The 21,917-nt window shown below is 43.3% G+C and overlaps 2 protein-coding genes across 2 annotated transcripts in view; one reads left to right on the forward strand and one right to left on the reverse strand.

Moving 5' to 3' along the window:
* LOC308311802 (CTP synthase 1-like) overlaps nt 1-15,315 on the forward strand; it is a gene marked incomplete at both ends in the record, with an annotated part of 44,171 nt that extends 28,856 nt beyond the window's left edge. Inside the window, one exon of the mRNA XM_080758579.1 lies at nt 15,250-15,315. Coding sequence (XP_080614705.1) covers nt 15,250-15,315 — 66 coding nt within the window. The remainder of the gene's footprint in view (nt 1-15,249) is intronic.
* Nucleotides 15,316-15,947: 632 nt separating this feature from the next.
* The window catches only part of cckbra (cholecystokinin B receptor a), a gene marked incomplete at both ends in the record, with an annotated part of 36,398 nt that continues 30,428 nt past the window's right edge, over nt 15,948-21,917 (reverse strand). The window contains 2 exons of the mRNA XM_080758580.1: nt 15,948-16,552; nt 17,704-17,831. Coding sequence (XP_080614706.1) covers nt 15,948-16,552; nt 17,704-17,831 — 733 coding nt within the window. The remainder of the gene's footprint in view (nt 16,553-17,703; nt 17,832-21,917) is intronic.

The raw sequence follows: 21,917 nt of genomic DNA on the forward strand, positions 1-21,917 counted from the left end.
GATGACCTAGAAAGGGATATCACCAAACCAAAACCTTGGCATTAGACGTTTTCCGCAAACAACATCTTTTGTGGTTGGTACTGTTTTCATGCATTATGAAAGACTCACATACAAGCTATCTTGCTTTGAGTGTGACCCTTAATTTACTGTAATCGAAAGAATTACCCGTACTGGCAAAACTATAATTAAGAAATAAATTAAAGACTATAGTTTCTTTCCCTCATACTCCGTTCCCTTCATTATTATTCTTTCCCTTTATCTTTCCTTGTTAAAACTCTGTCTCTCTCTCTGGCTTTCATAGCCGTAGCTGCCAGGTTTTGCTGCATTATTATTTTCTTCTCTATAATTAGTCAGAGGCTTTATGGGAGCTCTTACACTTTGCAACGAGGTAAGACAGCTTGAAAATGATGACAAACTTCATAAACGTTTCGCTGTGCAGCATCATTGTACGTCAAAGTGAAAGAAAATGTAATAATACAAAAAATGCCTACAGTACATCTGCAGCTTGGCCCCAAAGAGCAAAATGGTACTGTATCAAATGGGGGTCTGTGGCCTAATGCATGTCAAACTGGGTGTACATGGTATTAAATGGATCTTATTAAATGGGAATCTGTTACATTTACTGCAAGTAGGCTACTGTAGTGTGTATCTGCTACTACAGTATTTATTTAGGCTACTCATGGATTGAGAAGTAAAAAAATATATATAAGTCTTGAATAAAGTCATTGCGTTGTCCCGATCCGATCATGTGATCGGAAATCAGGGCCGATCACGTCATTTTCAAATGATCGGAATCGGATTGGGAGCATAAAAACGTGATCGGGACATCCCTAGTATCACTATTATATCTATATCATCATATTAGACTGGATATTGTCTGTGAGTTTGGATATTGTACTGTTGAGATATGGCAAAAGTGTTAAAAATAACACTAAATATCGAATCTGGAAAAATCAAATGATCGGAATCGAATCGGGAGCAAAAAGACGTGATCTGGATCTCCCTAATAATCATATCGGTGCAAAATCTTTGCACAATCGATACTCAAAAATCCACTATATCGGTTGCATATCGGTTATCTGTGATTGTCCCCTCTCTAAAATCGGTATTGGCCACAAAAATCCCTATCGGTCGGACTCTATCAGTGCAGTACACTGTACTTTTGAGGTATTTTTCTTTATTGGAGTATTTCAAGTTTTCCGTACTTTTACCTCACTACAACTCAGAGGCAAATATTGCACTTAAACTTAAATAACTACAATTATTTGATCACTTTAGTTACTAGTTACATTGTAGATTTCGATTATTATTACAAAACACACATTAACCAATTCAGCCCTATATATAGTGTACATTTTTGGCCTTTTGAAAATAGGTGATCTACAAGCTCACAATGAGCTTGCAGATATAGGCTATTTTCAAAAGATTTTTATACATTTGAAAATGTTGAAATGGGACATTCTGCATAATGTGTACTTTAAGTATACATTTTGATGCCAATACATTTTGAATTCTGGACTTTTACTTGTAATAGTATTTTTTATATTGCAGTATTTATTCTTTTACTTAAGTAAACAGTACTTTTTCCCATGCACCACTGATAGGTTGGGGTGTGATGTGCCATAGCAGAGTTTGTTGACGCAGAATGCTGACACCTCTTATCACTTCCAACCTCATACACGTACAGGAAACCAACGTGCAGTGCTGCCAAGGTCTGCAAGCTGTCAATTCTGGCTCAGAGATTTCCTGCTATAGACACCAACACCAAACCCAAGCCGGAAATACTGTCCCCACTGAGCATTTTGTAGTCTAATAATGTGTTAAAAAACCTCTAAAAATGAAAGTTTTTTAGCTGTCTAGGCTAAGAAGAATCTGTTCATAAACTTGAGCACAGGTCTCCTAGCCTGGCTCCCCATAAATTGACCTGGCCTGCCTCACGCTTCAGTCAGATAATCAGGCTACAGGTCTCCGCCAGGGCCAACAAAGTTTCACGGCAATCAGACGCTGCGTTCATGATTTGAGGCATTTTGTTCAAAATGGGCCACTCTATCAAACTTTAATTGTAGGCCAATCCCAGCCAATCCGGATGTAATGTGATAACTGTAATATTTGGACGAAATCTGGTGGCGCTATAACAGACCGATACAACAGTGCCAGAGATTAGCTGCTCATGGACGGACGGAAACTGCGCATGCACGCCCCGCCTCCCCACCCCTTCGGCCTGGCAGAGACAAAAGGCACATAACCCTTTTGCAAATGCAACGCACCAATAAGTAAACTAGTTTCAAAATAAATGTCAATGATAGTAATGCAAAGGACCGATTCGCACTCGTACAAGTGGATTCATATCCATCTTTGTACGGTACATAAAGTAGCAACGATGATGACGCATGTTCTCATACCCAATAAATAATTTAAACCGACAGTCAAAGTGTGTTCTTGTACTATTGAATTGAGTAAATAGAGTATGGTAAATAGCAACCGTGTGGCAAGGGAGTTGAATGAAAACATGGCAGGTGCTGCTGGCTGTCGACTTCACCATTACGCAGCTACTGCAGTCTACGGTCACGTTTAACCTTCTGTGTTTTGGTTCATTTGTGCCCAGATTAACAGATTAATTCTCTCTCTCTCTCTCTCTCTCTCTCTCTCTCTCTCTCTCTCTCTCTCTCTCTCTCTCTCTCTCTCTCTCTCTCTCTCTCTCTCTCTCTCTCTCTCTCTCTCTCTCTCTCTCTCTCTCTCTCTCTCTCTCTCTCTCTCTCTCTCTCTCTCTCTCTCTCTCTCTCTCTCTCTCTCTCTCTCTCTCTCTCTCTCTCTCTCTCCCCCCCCCCCCCCCTCCCTCCAATGGGATCTATTGCAGATTAATAGCCTTCTGGCAACAGATGACCTTTGGGAAAGCACCTTCACCTTACAGGCAGTAATACCCATACATATCATACCAAAAACACGTACAGTGGCACCCATACATATTACACCAAACAGTGCTGTAGTCAAAGTCCTATACTGTAGATACCTCGCACTGAACGGTATATGATGGCCTTAAGACATTAGCTTGTTCATAGCCCCATATCTCGAACTGAAAGGTAATGTATAGTATATGGCAGGCATTGGTCCAAGCTATCTCCCATCACACACAGAAAGGTATGTGCATGGGTCAAAGCCCCAAATGTCACGCTGGAAGGAATGTGCATTGGTCTAAGCCCCACACCTCACACTTGACAGGTATGTGTGCATGGCTTGGGGGTATTTATTGCTGTGAGACTGCTATAGTCAATGCTAAGTTCCCCTCAACAATGTGTCACGCTGACAATAGCCATAATGTGGCTGTCGTCGTACCGCGCCTCTGCAAATTGGTGACATTAATTAAAAGTGTGACACATATCTATTTATCACCGCCATGTCTTATTCAAAGAGTGGGAGTCATTGTGAATGCGAGACATGCAGTTCACTATATGCAGTGGGTCTAATAGGTGAAATCACTGCGGTGCCATATAGTGTTTCTCTTGTAGGCCTACTCATGGGATAAACACTACAGTAGTAGGGTTGGGGTTCTGCATCTAAATGCGAATCTGTTTATAGAATCTGAATCCTTCTGAATGTGTTTTGGGTCAATTCTGCATGGACAGTGAGTGAGTGAAAGCCATTTTCTCTTTTGCATGAAACTGTCCAGCGTTTAGTGTACTTGGTGAGGATTATGTGCATCGTTAGCCTCCTAGAAATTAATTACAATTCCTAAAGTAAAACAGCATATTTACTTAAGTACTGTAGGCCTACTTGAGTATAATTTTGAGGTATTTGTACTTTACTATGAGTATTTCCAATTTCCAGTTATTGTACTTTATACTCACTACATCTCAGAGACTTGTACTTTTACTCCATTACATTTATTTGAAAACTTTAGTCACTAGTTACTTTGTAGATTCTCATTATTATTACAAAACATACAGTAACAACTTCAGCCTTATATACATTTCAGCCATCAGCCAACATAGTCGATCTATGCTCACAATGCGACACATGGTCAGCTTGTAGATCTGCTATTTTCAAAAGATTTTCATACATTTAAAATGCAGTGTCCAACAAATTGTTGGACTACTATACCAGGATATAGCCCACTATTTAATATGCTCGGTTCGAACCAACAAGGCATGGAGAGAGAGAGAGAGAGAGAGAGAGAGAGAGAGAGAGAGGATTGCACAAGTGGAAGTGGAGGAGGGGCTGCAGGGAAAGGTCATTAGGAACACCTGTTAAGATGCAGAGGGAAGACAAATGGCCTGTCCGTACACTCGTTGTGTCCATTTACTGCCGTTTCCCCCCCGTCGCCGAGGCCTGCAGCCATGCATGTGAAGTAAATGAGCTAAACAGAAGAGAACTGAACCACCACTGGTGCAAAGTATACATTTACTCATGTTACCGTGCTTAAGTACAATTTTTAGGTACTTTTACTTTACTTGAACACTTCCATGTTTCTATCATTTATACCTCTGCTCCACTATGGTACATCTACTGTTATGGCGCGTTCACATCGCAAGATACAATATTTTGTTCGAGTAGCACGATTCTATACAAAGTCAATGCAAAGAAGTGACTTGGTGCAATGTTGCACTGACCAGGGCGACCAAAGTGAAGCGAGTGACTAGAAAGATATTTATCTTGCAGTGAGGAAATATTAGAGGCAAATATTGTACTTTTTACTCCACTACAATTAGATTATTAATACACATACTATTACCACTTAAATGACATTTGCAACCTATCTTCATATAATTGGTCCTCCTAATGCTTGTTATAATCTGTTTTATGAAGGCGAGGCGAAGTTCTGCGTAACCCAAGCGTACATGCGGAAAAATTGAGCACAGTCGTGGATGTCACTGGTAGGTGGGTTGCTGAACCGTCCACAGCCCTTCTCTGACTGAGACACCGACAGAGTAGACAAAAAAGAATTGAACACATAGAATAACTGAACGAAGCAACTGAAAAACACATTATTTCAACGGTAGTGGATGAGAGAAAGGATTTTAGGCCAACCACGAAACGGTAACCAATGGGTGCAAGGAGGGGCACAACCACGGACGGGACTTGACAAATGGTGAATTACATGAAGATAGGTTGAAAATGGGTGAAGTGGTACTACGGTATGGCTATTCGAAAATAGCTGATCTACAAGTTCATAATGTGCAACATGCAGTAAACTTAAATTACTATTGCTGCTTTTACAACTGCTTTTTTCTTTAAGTACTTCTGTCCACCGCTGTGTACAGCCATGACAAACGACTCAACGAGGCTAATGGCATATGCACGGTGTACAGTGCAGTGCCAGCATCACAAGCAGGCAGGGCTCCTCTGCCCCTGGCTGTTCAATAGTTAAGACCACGTTACCTGAACCCGCATTATAGTGTGTGTGTCATTACATTTGGTGTGTTTATATCGCTGAATAATAGAGCCGAGCATCCTACGTAGAGACTTTTAAATTATTCAGGAGAAAGCTGTACAATTCTTCTCAGTGTTAATGAACTCAAAGAGTGTTGCAAGTTCATCATGTTGTTGCACCACGGATTAAGCTTTAACCACTCGAACCCTATAGGATCCCTATACTGTAGAAAATGTGTCAAAATGTGGCCCATTTACAACAACACGCCATGTTGTCAGTTGTGAGCTTGTAAATATCTTTGAGGAAGATATTTAGCGTTGAGCAAAAACAGGAGGGGGCCTAGTAGTATAAGGCCTACAGTCTAGAGCCCTGGGGTGATTATGAGTAAAATTAATCAGGTTTACATTAAATTTTCACAGTATGTGAAGGTGTCACATGTGTTTCCGGTTCAATGGTAATATATTGTTTGAACAGTAAACACATGTGAAGGTGTCACATGTGTTTCCGGTTCAATGGTAATATATATATTATATATAATATAATATATTGCATGGTTTCCCAAAATGTCTACGAGCCGTGTTATGCATAGGATCTTTAAGAATGAGCACCGGAGACATTTCTGGGATAAAGCTTACCTGTGGCTTCAAACCAAAAATGTGTCGTTGAGAAAGCATATCTGCCCTGAGCGTGTATTTATATTAAACACGTCCTGCAATACAGCAGCCAGCTACCTCGATCATTAATATGCAAGAAAACTGTCCACAGCAATTTTAACAGCCGCTTTCCGGTTACACTTGGGAGCACTGCAATGGTAAAGGGAGGGGGTTGTTTTTGTTGTAAATAAAAAATGCATTTCCCAGTCCTCTGCTCCAAAATGACAGATTAAACTTTGTGGCAGCTAGGGCCTGTTGCTATGGTAATAATGAATCCCTTGTGTTCACTCAGCCGCTTGACTCCTCAAACTGTATGTGTTTTGAATGGTGTTTGTTCTATTATGCAGGCTGCTGTGTTCAATGTGAAACTTTGTTTGGATTCAGTGGATCATAATGGACATGTAGTAGTGGCTCGGAGCCTCTGCCTGATGACCAAAAGCCTATCTCCCCAGTCAATATAATAATGGCTCATCAAATGGATTTACCCATTATACAGGTCCCTTGTTGCGCTTGCAAAGCTCCAAGTGTTCACTCTAGCCTCTTCCATGCTTAACTTCTCAAACTCAATGTTTGAAGTAGACCAATGGCGCCTTTCATCTCCCAAGTTTCGTGGATGCTGAAAGTGATATATTCCCCTTCGCTCCTACACTACGTATATTTGAGAGGGGGCAGATCCAAAACTCTCTCGGCATGTCGACACACATTGTAGACTTTCCGTCTACAATGTGTGTCGACATGCCGAATGAAAGAGAAACTTGACACCTTGCTGCGTTATTAGCCGAGTGAAAGCGAGCGCAACGCTATTGTGATGAAGAGGCTGTTTGTGGGTGTATATATCTATGATAAATAAATGTGTGTATCTTTGATGCATGCCTACGCCCCAGGCCATATTGAGATCACATTTCACATAGTGATGAAGTTTTATGATGTCTTCTGGGGAAGGTAAGCCATGACAGCCACATAGAATGTGCCTGCCAAAGCAGTGCAGGCACATTCCCCCCCCCCCCACCACCACCATACGAGCTAAGAACCTAACATCCGTCTAACAGTGGAATATCTATATAATGAAACATATGCGTATAGCACTCTATACTGTATACGCCGTATACACAACAGAATGCTACAAAGTCGAGAGGCAGAAAAGAGATGCCACTGTAAATTCAATTTGGCCACCTGCCATTTTGCCCCTGATGATAAGGTGCCCTTTATTGTCAATGTAGGATTTGTTTTTAAATAATGTATAAGGCCTGAACACTGCCTGGGGCCCTTATCTAGAAAAAAAACATTGCCAAATAATTATTTGACACACATTTTATTTCTTTACTCACAAGACAACATAATAAATGCAATGTAGTGGATAAAGCAGAGCATTACGCGTTTCACATTTAAAAACACTCACTGACATTAAGATAATGTAGCTGTCCGGCAGAAACCTTGCATCATCACATTTCTATTATTTAATGGTTTGTTGCATGGCAATGTCACGTAAAGTAGTTGTGCTTGTACTATAGTTTCACAATTTCTGATTCTTTTTTTTTTTAATGTTGCCTATAATGACCAAAATCGGTATGCCAGATTGAAAGTGGTTACGGTAAGTCTGTCTGTGGGTTTTTATAAATATCCAATATATAAAGAAAGAGCTTGTGACTAATAGCTATTGATCCACTTTCCATTTGGGTGTTGGACATACGTACAAGGTTTCCGTCCGACAGGGACATGATGCTGCATAGTCTCGCGTAACCAGACAACTATTCCACAATCTCCCAATGTCATTGGGACCGTAGGTCGGTCGCATTTACTATGAAAACCTGCATCTCCCGTCCATCCGTCCGTCAGTTAGTTAGTCACCCACGCCTCCATAATATGGAGGCATATATTATATGGTCACACCTCGTGACATCACGTCTCCATATATGGTTACGCCTCATGACATCATGTGACGGCATGCCTCGTGACATGTCACGCCACCATATATGGCCATCTCCATATATGAAGATCATGACACTGACCTCATCTAACCCTGGATAACCAATTAACCATACATGGAGAAGACTGGATCATCACCTAGATCTGCATATAGAGCCGACCAGCAACTCTACACCTCAAACCCTTAGATCTCCATATATGGAGCTGACCTGTTCTGACATTCCATATATGTTGATCCTCCCCACCCGTCCTTCCTGTTCTGACATTCCATAAGTTGATCTGACCTCATCAGATCCTGTACACTCCAACGCTCAGTATGGCCAGTACAGAATTCATTCCATATGTTGATCTGACCCCCCATGCCAAAGTGTCAGCGCAACTATACACCTCATAAGAGTTATATAATCTAGAAACGGGACCAGGGGCACTGACTTCTCATCACTGACAAGGGTGCTCAACACCCCCCCTCCCGCCACCAAACGATCCCGAGTACCCAGCCAAACCGGTTTAACCAGTATGGCCGTCACAAGGGTGCCTGAGTGAGCACCAAGGGTGCCTGAGCCTGAGCACACCTCCATGAACGTCCCGGCACCTCCTGCAGTTCCAGCTTTGGCCAGTATTGGTATTGGCGGCTTCAACATTGGCCAGCTGTTCTGGGGGCCCTGATACACTGTCCGACATCCCAGGCAGGAAGCAGTCATCTGTTCGCCATTCCCGGTCATATCTTATCATTTTTTAAATTTCCATTTCTGCTAAGCAGCAAGCTATACTGTATATGCTTTGATGATCTTAATTTATATTAGGATACATTTGCGTGACTGTAAAGACTAAACGGAAGTGGGGAGGATCGAGGCTTCATGTTCACTTTATATTGCTTGATCATTGTCAGAGTTTCAGTCTCCAGACTGTATGAAGCATTTGAAGATGGTGTGAGGCAACAGTCTGGCTTGCGAGAGTATGCATGAGCTAACAGACAGTAGTTACTGTACATTACAATATAGCACAAGCAGGCCCCTGGACGCAGCACGCTCAGTATTAATTCAGCAGCCTTAGACACACTGTCTCGATAAACACAATAAACATACACACATGACAAACGCACCATCTCCGAAGGATTTTCAAAGCTAATGACTACTGAACGTACAATTTCAGCACATCAGCGTCTCACCTCTAGATTAGTGGTTTTCAAAGTGCGGTTCCCAAGGGGTCCAAGAGGGGGTTCCCCACCAGCCATATGATATGAGAGTAGTTTAATGTAACTATAGATCAATTCACTTTAAATTATTATTAAGTATATTTCACCAATATGAATCCATTTCTAATCTTATGTTGACTTGTACAGTCATGAGATTTTGATCATTTGAAATGGTCCATGACTTAAAAAAAAAAGTCAATTTGGAAGCATGGGACACAGTTTGAAAACCATTACTCCACATGACCCTGTAAACTCTCACAAATGGTTTTATTTATTTTTGCCTTTTGCCCAAATAAGGCAGAAAGGTGCTGTGATTTTTGTATTTTCTTTTTGAAAAATGTATATATTTTATAATAATAATACCTGATGATCATGTTTTAGGGTGGACATTGGGGCCAGACTTCAACTTGACCTGCATACGTGTAAACACAAACACAGTGGTTCAATTGTTATTGTACTTCAGAGACCAAGGGGTCAACCAGTCCAGGCCTTTAGATTTGATTCCATCCTTTTCCCCTATACAACAAATCGAAATGGCAAAAATAGGATAGAGTTGGATCAGAGCTTGTAGATCTGCCATTTTCGCGGAATGTTCTCCCACAAAATAGAGACGTTAGATTCCTTGTGGTTAATTGCTGGGTACAAAGAGGTTTTGACAGCATGGAGGTAACAATTTCTCTCCTAAAGAGGCAAATTGGTAATATGTCATAAAATATGACAGTTGACATATGGACATATGGAGTTTTCATAATAATATTTTTGTCTGTACATGTACATGTACAAATAGATACACTGCGGCACCTGCCTGAGGCAAAAACATTTTTTTATAATAAATAGCAAATATAATAAATGCTTGACCATCCATTCTGAATTAGTATACATTTTGTCATCAAACATTCAGTTAATCATTTACTGGTCTGTTCAGACTCATTTACCAGAGTAGCTCTGCCTGAAGACCAGAAGCATAAGCTCTCACTTGGCCAAGCATAGGGATTCCCCTTTAACTCAGTGATATAGATTTTGGTTTCCAAGACCAATTGATACGAATGTGCGTGGTTACACTGACATGTATGTTACTAAAAGTGGAAATAGACACTATGGCTACGTTTTACCAACATTGAACAAAGAGATTTAGCAACGTTTTGTGCAACTGGATTAATACTTTGATTTAATCCAGGTTAAAGCCAAAAGAGCTGTCCAAACCAAACATTATAGCATTCACCACTTTCAGCGCTATAGTTGTGGAGTTAAAACCGGGAAAGCTGTGTCATTTTAGTTTTTTGCGTTGGCTATTCAAAAATAGCAGATGTACAAGCCCACAGCGTGTCACTTCGTGCCACACTGCGAGCTTGTACATCTAATAATAATATCTGGGACTTAGCGCTTTTCATGGCACTCAAAGACACTTTACATGTGTGGAGGCCAGGGGGGGAGAAAAGGACAACGTTATTAGAAAACACAAATAAAATAAGAATGAAAACCAATAAAACTGTACATAAGTTAGAAACACATCAGCTTGGAAATGTCATTCTAAATCAGTGCGGTTTTGAAGGTGGAGAGGGAGGGAGCATCATCTGCCGTTTCTGAACATTTCAGAAAAAATCTACTGATTTAGATGGCATTTGTAGAATCGGCCTGAGGTCTTCATGGCTTAAATAGCGCAAAAGATCATTTTATTTTGTATGCTGTGACTTAATTTTGTGTCCCCAACCCCATATGAATTCAAACTTAATCCATGCAAAGCGGAACTAAAATGCAATATGAGTTGGTTTGTTTTGGTCACAAGTGGGAATCACGCTCAAGGTCACTGAGATAAGAGACAGGCGGCATAAATGGTACCGTTTCTCCGACTCTGAAGTTCCATATGGGTCACACTCTGAATTTAATTTCGCACATCCAGAGGGATGCCCATAGCTTGGAATTGGACAATGTGAATTCATTTTAAACTGAGGTTCCGAATTCCTGGGCAGAGGATGTTGACATCTGACACAAACATCTATTCCTGTCACAAATATTTAGCCATTGTCGTCATATACAGACAACATACTATATATGAAACATAATACCTATAGGGCACGGTGTGGACCATTTAACATTGAAAGTGGCATTTACAACATCGAAGACACTTCAAATTTGGACTTTGCTACGTTGGGGAAGTCATTATATTATTATGGCTGAGTCATAGCGACAAAACCAGCTCAGTGGTCTTGTGGTTAGAGTCCGGTCGGGGTCCACCGTCAACCTATCCATTCCTAGTACAGAGTGATGGCCGCGTAGCCTGGTAAAGTAAACCGGGATGTGGCGTCCACATTAATCTGCATTGCTGCAGTGACGGTCAGGGAAGGAACAGAATCAAATCTGCAGCAAAGATGTCAGTGACGGTGACTGTCAATGTCGATGTGTCGGGCACTGGCAATCAGGGCTTCCTGCCAGTCTTTGACAAGTTTGCAGTATACCAGTGGAGGTGCAGCTTGACCTAGCTAATGCCACCATCCAAGTCTTTATGGAGTGGCCAGTGCTGCAAGCAGAGACGGGCTTCCGTTCGGGTTTGGAACGAGTACATGGCCACGGTCAAACGTTGCGAATTCTTCACAAGCGTTGGCCAGGTGCAGGGCAATGAGGGCATAACCAATGCCTATGCCAATGATCCCTGCTGCCAGTGGAAAGCACCCAAGGAGAACGCCCAACTCTCTGGTCACGGACTTCATTGGGATCAATTTCAAAGTGGCTTTTGCCAGTGATGCCAATCTGGTCTCCCTGTGGTCTTAAATAAAAAAGTTTTTGCATTGTGACCATTTTTATTTATTTATTATTATTATTATTTTCTGTGCAGGACTTTTTCTGTGGAGCAGAGGCAGCGAGATTGGACATTGAGGGGTTGGAAATCATCCCGGTCGTGTGGTTCATGTAACGCGTGTGTCACTGTGAAGGACTGGCCCCATGAAGTGAACGGAGTTGGCGTAAGTCAGCATATAGAATCGTTCCCAGGTCAAAATGGGTTAAGTAAAGAGAGATTGACAGCATATCACAAGTGTCACCCTCCAAACAACAATGTACTCCTCGCTGTCCCGGTCCAGAAGCTCCTACAACATTGTAATGCCTATAGGAGACTGTTCCTCAGTGCAGCACATACATCAATCGGGAGATGGCTGTGTTGGGTCTCTCCTTCACACAGACTGAGGCTAGCTCAGCAGAGGTAGCCAGTCTGAACACAGTGCCATCTCTGAATGCCATGCATTTAGCAGCTGCCACACAGTACACAGACACAGTCAGCAACCACTAGAAACACTGGAGAGAGAGACAAAACCCTGCCGGATGACACCACGAGGCACGGCAGATGCTTCTAATGCTGGAGAATGCTGAGCTGAAGGAAGTCCTGCAGCAGATGAAAGAAAAGGGAGATGATGTCCATCCTAGGTCCAAGCCCTGCTCCACTGAGCTGAGGACAGTATTGAACAGGTGGGTTTATATATATATATATATATATATATATATATATATATATATATATATATATATACAGTATATATATAGTTGACTTCAGCAGAGACCAATCCTGCAAACTCGCTAGGGAGCAGCTCACCAACAGCATCCGACAGCAGCGGAGAAGACTGAGTGTATTAACCGCCCAAGTATCTCTAGTTCAGACTCGGCAGATTCTGCTGTGTCGGCACTACTAGCACAGTGTGTGTGTGTGTGTGTGGAGACAATACAATCAAGATTGATCCACCTAATGAACATACTGTAGACACATGAACTATAAGAATCACTTCAGAATTCATTGAGCTCTGGCTTATTTAAATACAGAGTACTCTTGGCTTCCATCCTTGCACTCTGTGAGCCCTAGCCAGCCGATGTTTGCTTTTCGCTTGGGACGATACAATCAAGATTGATGCACCTAATGGAAATAAGACTTGTGACCAATCAAGGGGAACTTCGATTGATAAGAATCACATTAAAATGTAGAGAGTTCTGGCTGATTTAAATGGCGAGTGGTCTTAGTTGCCTATCCATGCGCTTAAGACTTCCGTAATGACTTCGACCTACAGCTAGGTTGGCGACATACACAGTGTAGGAGACGAGGTTGACATTTTGACAACCTAGGAGACAGGGCGGCGAGTCAGTAGCAGTTTTCACTGTCCCTCTATAGAGGGTATGCACATGCATAAAGTGAGTGGCAAAGTGAGTTTAGTTTTTAGTTCAAAAAATGTCTTCTTCATCCTGACAGTTTTCTGAAAAAGCTATGTTTCTATGCTAAAATAGCAGACCTACAAGCTTGCGCTATGAGCTTGTAGATCTGCTATTTTTCAATAGCTAAAGCATAACATAATGCTAAAACCAAAAGGGGTTCCCGCCCAAAATGGGTTAACGCAATGAGATAGGATGTTGCTGTTTGGATGTATGGGCTGTCGAGGACAGAAAGTATAGTTTATTACTCAGTAGGCGATCCCGCATTACTTCAGGGGTGGTGATGATGTCACGTGCATAACCTCAATACACATCACTTCTATTACCTTTCAATTGTACAATTGTACATACATTATTTTGTTTTGATTGTATTACTTTTGCAATGTCAACATATATTTGCTCATGCCAATAAAGCCCATTGAATTGAAGAGAGAGAGAGAGAGAGAGAGAGAGAGAGTGTATAGGGTGGGTGATGTTCAAAACCAGACAGGACAGCTATGTAAAAATATAATAAGAAAAAAACCTGCTGTCAGGAAATGGTATGGGGCAGATGATTTAGGCTCCATGTACAGCAGACTACTGGAACATATAATGTATCTCAAAGGAGGTTCAATGTCTGACATCGGTTTTGTGTACACGGGGTAAGGCAAGCGCGTAAAGTGTTTTTCACTTGTCTAACGCTCACTGTAATTGGATACAGTGCAGCAGGTGACAGAGACAGACACCACACCTGGTGACACACACACACACACACACACACACACACACACACACACACACACACACACACACACACACACACACACACACACACACACACACACACACACACACACACACACACACACACACACACACACACACACACACACACACGAGTGAAAATAAGCACTGGATTAACTCATTAAAACCTGAGGCCGAGGTCTACATATAATTCCTTCTAAATCAGTGGTTCTCAAACTCTTTCCGTGCCAAAATGACCCCCAATAGGACCTCCCGTCTGACAAAGCTTTGTGCCAGGGGACCCCGGGAAGAGAAGATTTATGTTCAACACAACTGTCCGTTTACACAAATCCACCTTGAAAATGCTTGAAGAGCCACGACAGAACAAAGTAGCACGATGAACAGGCACTTGATGTCCTTATTCAGTGTGACAAAACAAAGGCGGCTCTAATCAAACGGGAGTAGATTTCAACATCCCACCACCCCCTGCGGACTTCAAACTATGCATGCTAAATTGGAACAAAGGGCTTTCGTTAAAGACCTTCCTCTGCACATGAAGAATGGGGAAAAAATACAAAACAAGAAAGCATATAACGCCTGTCAGAGTGGGTGGCCACTGGCCAGAGAGCGGAGTCGAGGCCTGTTCATCTGCCTTTGCGATGCATATTGCCCCAGGTAGATTATTATTTTTTTTTATCCCACAATTTTGTAACCCATCTAATGTGATCCTGGGCTCTACACGCGTACCCTCCACCAACCTAGTCCCCATATATGGGGGACAAGGGGAGAGCAAAGGACTTGAACTCATGCTTCCTTCATGCCTGAGTGTCCAAGTTGCTCCTTTACACCTGACAGGGGGGAGTTTCCCTGGTTGGACGTAGCACGTGGAAGGAACACGTTATTCCAACCAGTTCCTTTCCCCTCCATCAGGCGCCCCGGCTGGCCAGGGGGAGGCAGTTTAGTGACCAGGATTACTGCATGTTTTTTGTGAGGGTACCTACACGGGGAGAACATGCAAACTCCACACAGAAAGGCCCTTTCACCAACCCCGCCTTCGGGTATGGGCACTGATGACGTGGAGGAGGAAACACGCCGCCAGCGCCCACAGCGTCCCGAGCGGGAATCGAACCCAGGAACTTCTAGCTGTGAGGCGACAGCACTACCAACTGTGACACCGTGCCCCCTGCCCCAGGTAGATTAAGTATGGCCCCTCTCAGTTGTGGGAGGACTTCACGGCCGAAGTGGTGGCGAGCCAACCATGATTCGTGTGCAATCAGGCTATATAACCAACCAGGGCCCAGTATGCAAATATGGGGCGGGACATTGCAGGAAAAATATGTAATACTGAGAGCACCCATAGCATAGAGAGCGTGTTACAGAGAGAGAGAGGTCATATTGCAGAAAAAATATATAATACTGAGAGGGACAAGACTCTAATATCCACGCAGTGATATTAGTATCGCTAGATCTGCTTACGCGAGACAAGGCGGGCCCGTGCATTTAGCATGAGGAAACCCCGTGCAGCTGGGGTTTAACATTGAGCACTTCCGCATTTTGGACACCAAATGTTGCCTCGTTTAGGCAATAGGTTATAACCGAATAAAGGTGATAGCTTATCATTACGGGTCCATTTGGTTTCATTTTACGCCCTCAGTGCTCTCAGAGTTCAATTATTGTTAAACATCTTCATTACTTAATTTGCAAAAAGTCTACACAATTAGAGAATGAGGAAGAATTGTTATTTTAGATCAACGTTTGCCCGTTATCCTCTCCGATGGTACGACAACAAAATATTAAATGTTTTGGGTCTGAGAGGCTGGATCTAATCAATATAATGGTGGTCCGTGATATGAAAAGGGTTGAAAAACACTGATGTACATAGTATGAGCCTTATTCAGCAGGGTCCGGCGGTGCTGACGGTGGTGTAGCTGAACTTGGACATGGACGTGGCCATGGAGGACGCCGCCGTGAGGCATTCGTCGCCTCCCCCCTCCCCATCCCCCCGCCTCCGGGCATGGCCTGGCCACAACCCGCCACCGCGGCGGCAGAGGCGCACCCCCCCACAGCAGCAGGCGTTGAACATGGTCAGCAGTGCGGCGCGGAAGCGCGTGTTCATGAAGCAGTAGATGACGGGGTTGACGCATGCCGAGGTGTAGGCCAGCAGCTGGATGAAGGAGATGGGCGCGCCGCCGAGGGCGCGGTGCGCCGACAGCAGGTCGAAGGCCTTCCAGGTGTTGGCCGCGTACAGCGGCGTCCAGCAGGTGAAGAACAGCGCCACAATCACCATCAGCATGCGCACGACGCGCTTCTTGGCGCGCAGCTTGGCCTCCGACGTGTTGCTGCGCGCACGCTCCGTCCCCCCGGCCGGCGGGGCGGCGGAGGCCGAGGCGGAGGCCGAGAGGGTGCGGAGCTCCGTGGCCTTGGACACCTGGACGTAGCAGCCGTCACTGTCGTCGTGGCCTCCGGCAGAGACACTCTTGCTGCCGCCGTTCTTCACTCCTTTTGAGGCGTGCGTGCGCATGTGGTGGTGGTTAGGATAAGCGAGGAGGGGTTTGGTTGCATGAAAACACACACAAACAAAATGCAAAAGCATTAGGAGGACAGGTGAAAACCATCTGTTAAAGCCCAATAATGCTTTGGTAGAGGTTGACATTTGAATATCTGGGTCCATGGATCCAGTCAGGGACTTCTTCCTAATACATGCTCATGTCCCATGCAGGAATGGATTAGTATAATGTTTTTATGAATATTGTTAACACGTTGAATCTAACTCCCATTCCCTGCCGGTGTTTTCACTAACCTTTGAAGAATCACGCCGAATTGTACCTCCATTTCGTGAAAATCCGCCTGAAAATAGTCTCATCGTTTGTGTTTGAGTTGAAAAATCCACCACCGCGGCGATCCGAAACAACAACTCAGAACAGAGCGAGATGGAGGCATTATGCAACGTACTGTAGGCAATGCATTGAGCCTCAATTTCCCAGAAGCCTTGAAATCGAGCGTGTCACGGATGTCCGACGGAAACCCCGTATGTCTTAAAAGTTATGAAAAAACGGCGAATAAAACAAAAGTCGGGAATAGCATGTTCCACAGGGAAAGACAATGTGAAAAAAGTCGGGAATAACGTGATCCGCAAGGAATGTGTTAAAGTAATACCCAACATTTTCACAGATTTTGCCCGCCCACCCCTAACCTGACTCCGCCAGATTGCGGCAGTACTGAGTTCACAAGTTCCCTCCTCCTACCTTGATCTGGTTTCTCTCAAGCAGAACCGGAAGCAGCAGGAAAGAAAATCTGATATCTCCATAATCATTTCGAGTTGTATAGTCTCGTTAGCTTGTACAGTATTTAACATTTGCGCTGTGGCACAGCTATACGTCACCAGTCTTGATCCCGCCTCTAGTGGCCGCATATCGTTCTGATCAGATTTTTTTCTGAGTACATCGTCTCTGCCCGAGAGAGTCCAGATGGGAGCAGGAGGACGAACTCACTGCTGCCACCAGCTTGTTGAGTCACGTTAGCCCCCATATAATGTTGTACTGTAATATATTTGGACGGAAATACATCCGGGTTTAGTGATGGGGTGACAACATTTGTGTTTAGTGTTCTAGGATTAAAATGGTGCCCCAAGTATTTCTGATGGATCTTACCAGCGGTCTCCGTGTTGAGACTCTGCTCAAACTGAATGCCTCTGTAGAGCTCCCTGGAGATCAGGCCGTACGCGATCATCATCACCACGCCAGGCACGAAGAACAGCGTGAACAACAGCAACACGTACCTGAGAGGAAAACAGGAGGGAGACAAGTGTGTGAAATCCAGGGATGTGCGGAAGTTGTTAGAGTGTGAGGGGCTGAAATTCCCTAAAAGGGCACTAATGCAAAAATAGCTGATCTACAAGCTCACAATGTGTCGCACTCCGACGGGTTGAGAGCTTGTAGATCAGCTATTTTCAGGGCGCGACTGCACTCTCTTCAGCTACTGAAGATGTGGCTTACTGTGTACAAGCTTACTGCATACAAGCCTTCATGACAATATCATACACAGCATCAGCCAGCGCCCAATGAATCGTTCCAAAAGCAAAATACAATTCCGCACAAAACCTCTGAATGAAGCTCTCATGACACTGCAGTCTCTTTCCACATATATTGAGTGGCAGCTAGGCTGTCACTCAGGCCGGGTGTCGTTTCACTTCATCATTCAGTGTGGGGAGGACTGGGGAATCGGTTTTAATGTGTGACTGCAGTATAGCGATTCGGCAGCTGGAGTGTCAGCAGCCCATTTCTTGGACGTATTAAAGCGGGTGGCTGAGCGATGGGACCAGCGATACTTTCATTAAGCTGATCAAACAGAAACCTCCCCAAGAAGGAGATTGGACCATTACAGCAGCCAGGAATGGAGAGAGAATAAACAATTTAGCAGCAGATGACTGAGTGAATCAACAGTTCTCAATCGAACAGGCTTTGTAGGGGGCTAAAAGCTAAAGATAGGGGACTATATTAAAATGATAATTGAAAATATTATTCCGTAATAGCATTATAATTTTCCACATATTGTATGCGTCATTCGAGTTCAAATGAAAATGCAGTTATCCAATTTGCATTCATATTTTGCACATACAGTATGGGTATTCTGCAACCATATTAAAATGTCACTGAATCAGATCTGTGCCACTTCCAGATTGGAATCTGATTTGTTTAAATAAGTCTAAGCGTAAACAAGTCACATGGAATCTGATTTTTACGAATGAGACTTGATCCACATTCAGAGGTGGTTTCAAATAGGATTCAAATCTGACTTCAGGAGATCCGTCTCAGTCTGAACACAGTAACCTGATCTAAATCGGATTCCATGTGACTCGTTTGTGTTTGGGACTTATTTAAACAAATCAGATTGCAATCTGGATGTGGCACAGATCTGATTCAGGCTGGATTCAGCTGCCAGTCTGAACATGCAGATCTGTGACAGACCGGATATGGTCACTTGCAAATGCAGTGTGAAGTGAACGCCCCGGTCGTGCCAAAAGATCAGATTCTTACAAATAAATCAGATTTGAATGGATGTGACTGCAGTCTAAATGGGGCCATTTGTCAGGGCTGTCATTTGGGGTTAGGGTCCCCAGGGGATGGCAATTTCCACGCTGCACATTTAACGTCAAATGCTGCGATTGCATGCATATTTTCTCAGGGTATTTTTATTAGTTTTATTAAACTGATTTAGATTGGCACCTACTGAGTACATCGATATCCATGCCCATCCATCTGCATGTGACATGTGTTTTCTTGTCTGCAACCTTACAGTAGATTCATTAAACGTAATTTCCCATCTGGTGTCCCTATTTTGGGTATGTCATTATAGGCATAATCCCCTCCCTCCCCCAAATTGTGAAAATGGCTACAAGCTCACAATTTGTCATTCACTATTTTTAAATAAGGTTTAAGTGGTCACTTTTGTTTACCACCATCTAATTTTCCCTAAAACGACGCCTCTGCTAAAAATGTGTTCTGTACAGCAGGGGTAGGCAACCTTAGGCACAGGTACCAACATTGACACCGGGGAGAGTTTTCACTGGGACACTAGTGTGAGAGAGAGAGAGGAGTTTTGGTTTGAAATATATATATATAAATGTAGCCAATTAAATTAAGTCCCAAATCCTACAAATTCTACCTTCATTCAAACTCTGAACTCTGCTGGGGGAGTCGGGAGATTAAGGGTCTAGTTTTCAAACATAAATGTGATGATTTGATGTGGTGTCATAATTATACGTACTGTTGACATGATGGCACAATTGAAAAGTGTACCCCATTGAAAACTGTATGAAAACGACAGAGAGAGAGAGAACAATGGAGGGAGATTACAATTCCAGAGATAAAGACGGCCTGAATGGCAGAGTGGCAAAGGAACTGGCCAGGTGTGACTTTGATCGTATTAAACATCCTGTATGCCCACAGCTAGAAATAGCTTTTTCATTTGGCTTCATCACAGAACACTCTTAACCACTAAACATCTGCTGAACATCAGTCAGTGCACGTTAAGTGCCCCAGCGGAAGGAGGGCCGGCTTTGACCAATTCTGTGATATTCTAATGCCTCCACGGCCAGGCACTCCTCTGAAGTAACCAACGGTTACTTCAGAGGATTCATTTTTTTCTCTGAAGTAACCAACGGTTACTTCAGTCGGTACGGTCGGGACGGTCTCTGGATAGTCTGTCTGATCTTCAAAAGGGAGATGTGCCGGCGCTTCGTTCAGGGTCGTTGGTTCCCTTTCATAGACCAACAGGGAAGCAGCGTCCATAGTGGGATACATGAGACCGACAACGGATTGGCTACAATTCATATTAATGCTCTTGTCTGAATGCGGCGCCTGTCTGCATGAATACAGACATGTGGGTGAAGTAATACTGAGCCATCAATCCCCCTATATCCTAGAAAAACACTTCAGACAAACATGCTCACTGCTCTGCACTTCCGCTCTACAGAGTGAAATGCAAATGCAACCGGAAATGGCCCTTCCGACATCTCCACCTGGTTTATATATATTTTAGTTTTGGCTGACATCAAAACAGTTATTCACAGAGACGTGACTATGACCATGCCAATATGCTTCATGTGTAAGCACAGTTATACCATTCTCACCAAAGATCGTGAAATTACACAGGTTCTATGGCTGTGGACGGAGGAACGGAGGAGGAGGTCAGTGCCAGAATTGGGAAAGCAAGAAACACATTCAACATCTTAAATAAAATCTGGAAAACAAAAGATATATCACTCAATCATATGTCTATCCTTATCCTAAGCATATATAGCTTGCTGCTTTAGCAGAAATGGAAATAAAAAAATAAGCTCTAAAGAATATTTTAAAATATGTATTTGTAAACAGAAATGACAAACAGATTACTCTGAATCCGGGAGGTGTAGTTCCAGTGTCTGGCTACTCGAGACTATTGCTCACCTGTCTCCAATCACGTTCAAAAACGGCTTACCTTTTCTCCTCCCCTCTTGTCAATCAGAGAGGCGTATTTAATTACAGATTGGTGTCTACTTGTTATTTGTGCTTTGCATCTCACATTATTCAACAGTATGCAACAAACAACCCAAAGTGACGTATTGTTTTAAAATTTAAGGCGTTACTATAGTGCTAGCTTATAGCTCAGTGCATGCATGCTTAATATGGATTTCTGCATCTACTGTAGAGGCGCTAGAATTACCACCCAGGTTTTGCCGCTTCTACTATACTTCTAAATGTGGGAACCGTTTCAGAAGGATTACTCTATCCAGTGGCATTATTCATATGAATGCAGCGAGAGGCAGATGAGAAGGGTTTTTTTCTTCTTATCTGGCAGAGATCCAAGATACAGTAATATACTCCTCCAACCTCCCACAGTGAAGTATGGATCACGCTGGTTGAAAATAAAGCTACTGGATTAAACCTTGGGGAACCTGCGCCCGGTGACACGCCTCGACTTTTTGCACATCTGAGCTCCAACTTTATCTCCTCGTGTGAAGGCTGCACTAATTAAGCAGTCTTTCACCTCCTGGCCTCCCCCCTGCGCGCACACACACTTGATGGACAATGGGAGAATTCTTCAGAGGGGTGTTCAGCGGCAGCCACAAAGCGCTGTCACAGGGAAAGACTAACGAACACGCTTCTTCTGGATCACCACCTTCTTTTTAATTGCCTCACCACTCCTCAAAAAAAATATGGGCAGATTTAAATTACTAGAGCATCAGTGCATGTTAATCTTCGGAAGCACCCAAGCGTGGCACTGTATATCGGCCAAGCTACACCAGGCAATTTTGCGCGCGTGCGTATGCATTTACTGCACGCGTTTACTGCGTGCGTACAGTGCATTTGGATAGGACCAATAT

The sequence above is a fragment of the Protomyctophum bolini genome, assembly GCF_963924005.1.
Source record: "Protomyctophum bolini genome assembly, chromosome: 24".
Lineage (NCBI taxonomy): Eukaryota > Metazoa > Chordata > Actinopteri > Myctophiformes > Myctophidae > Protomyctophum > Protomyctophum bolini.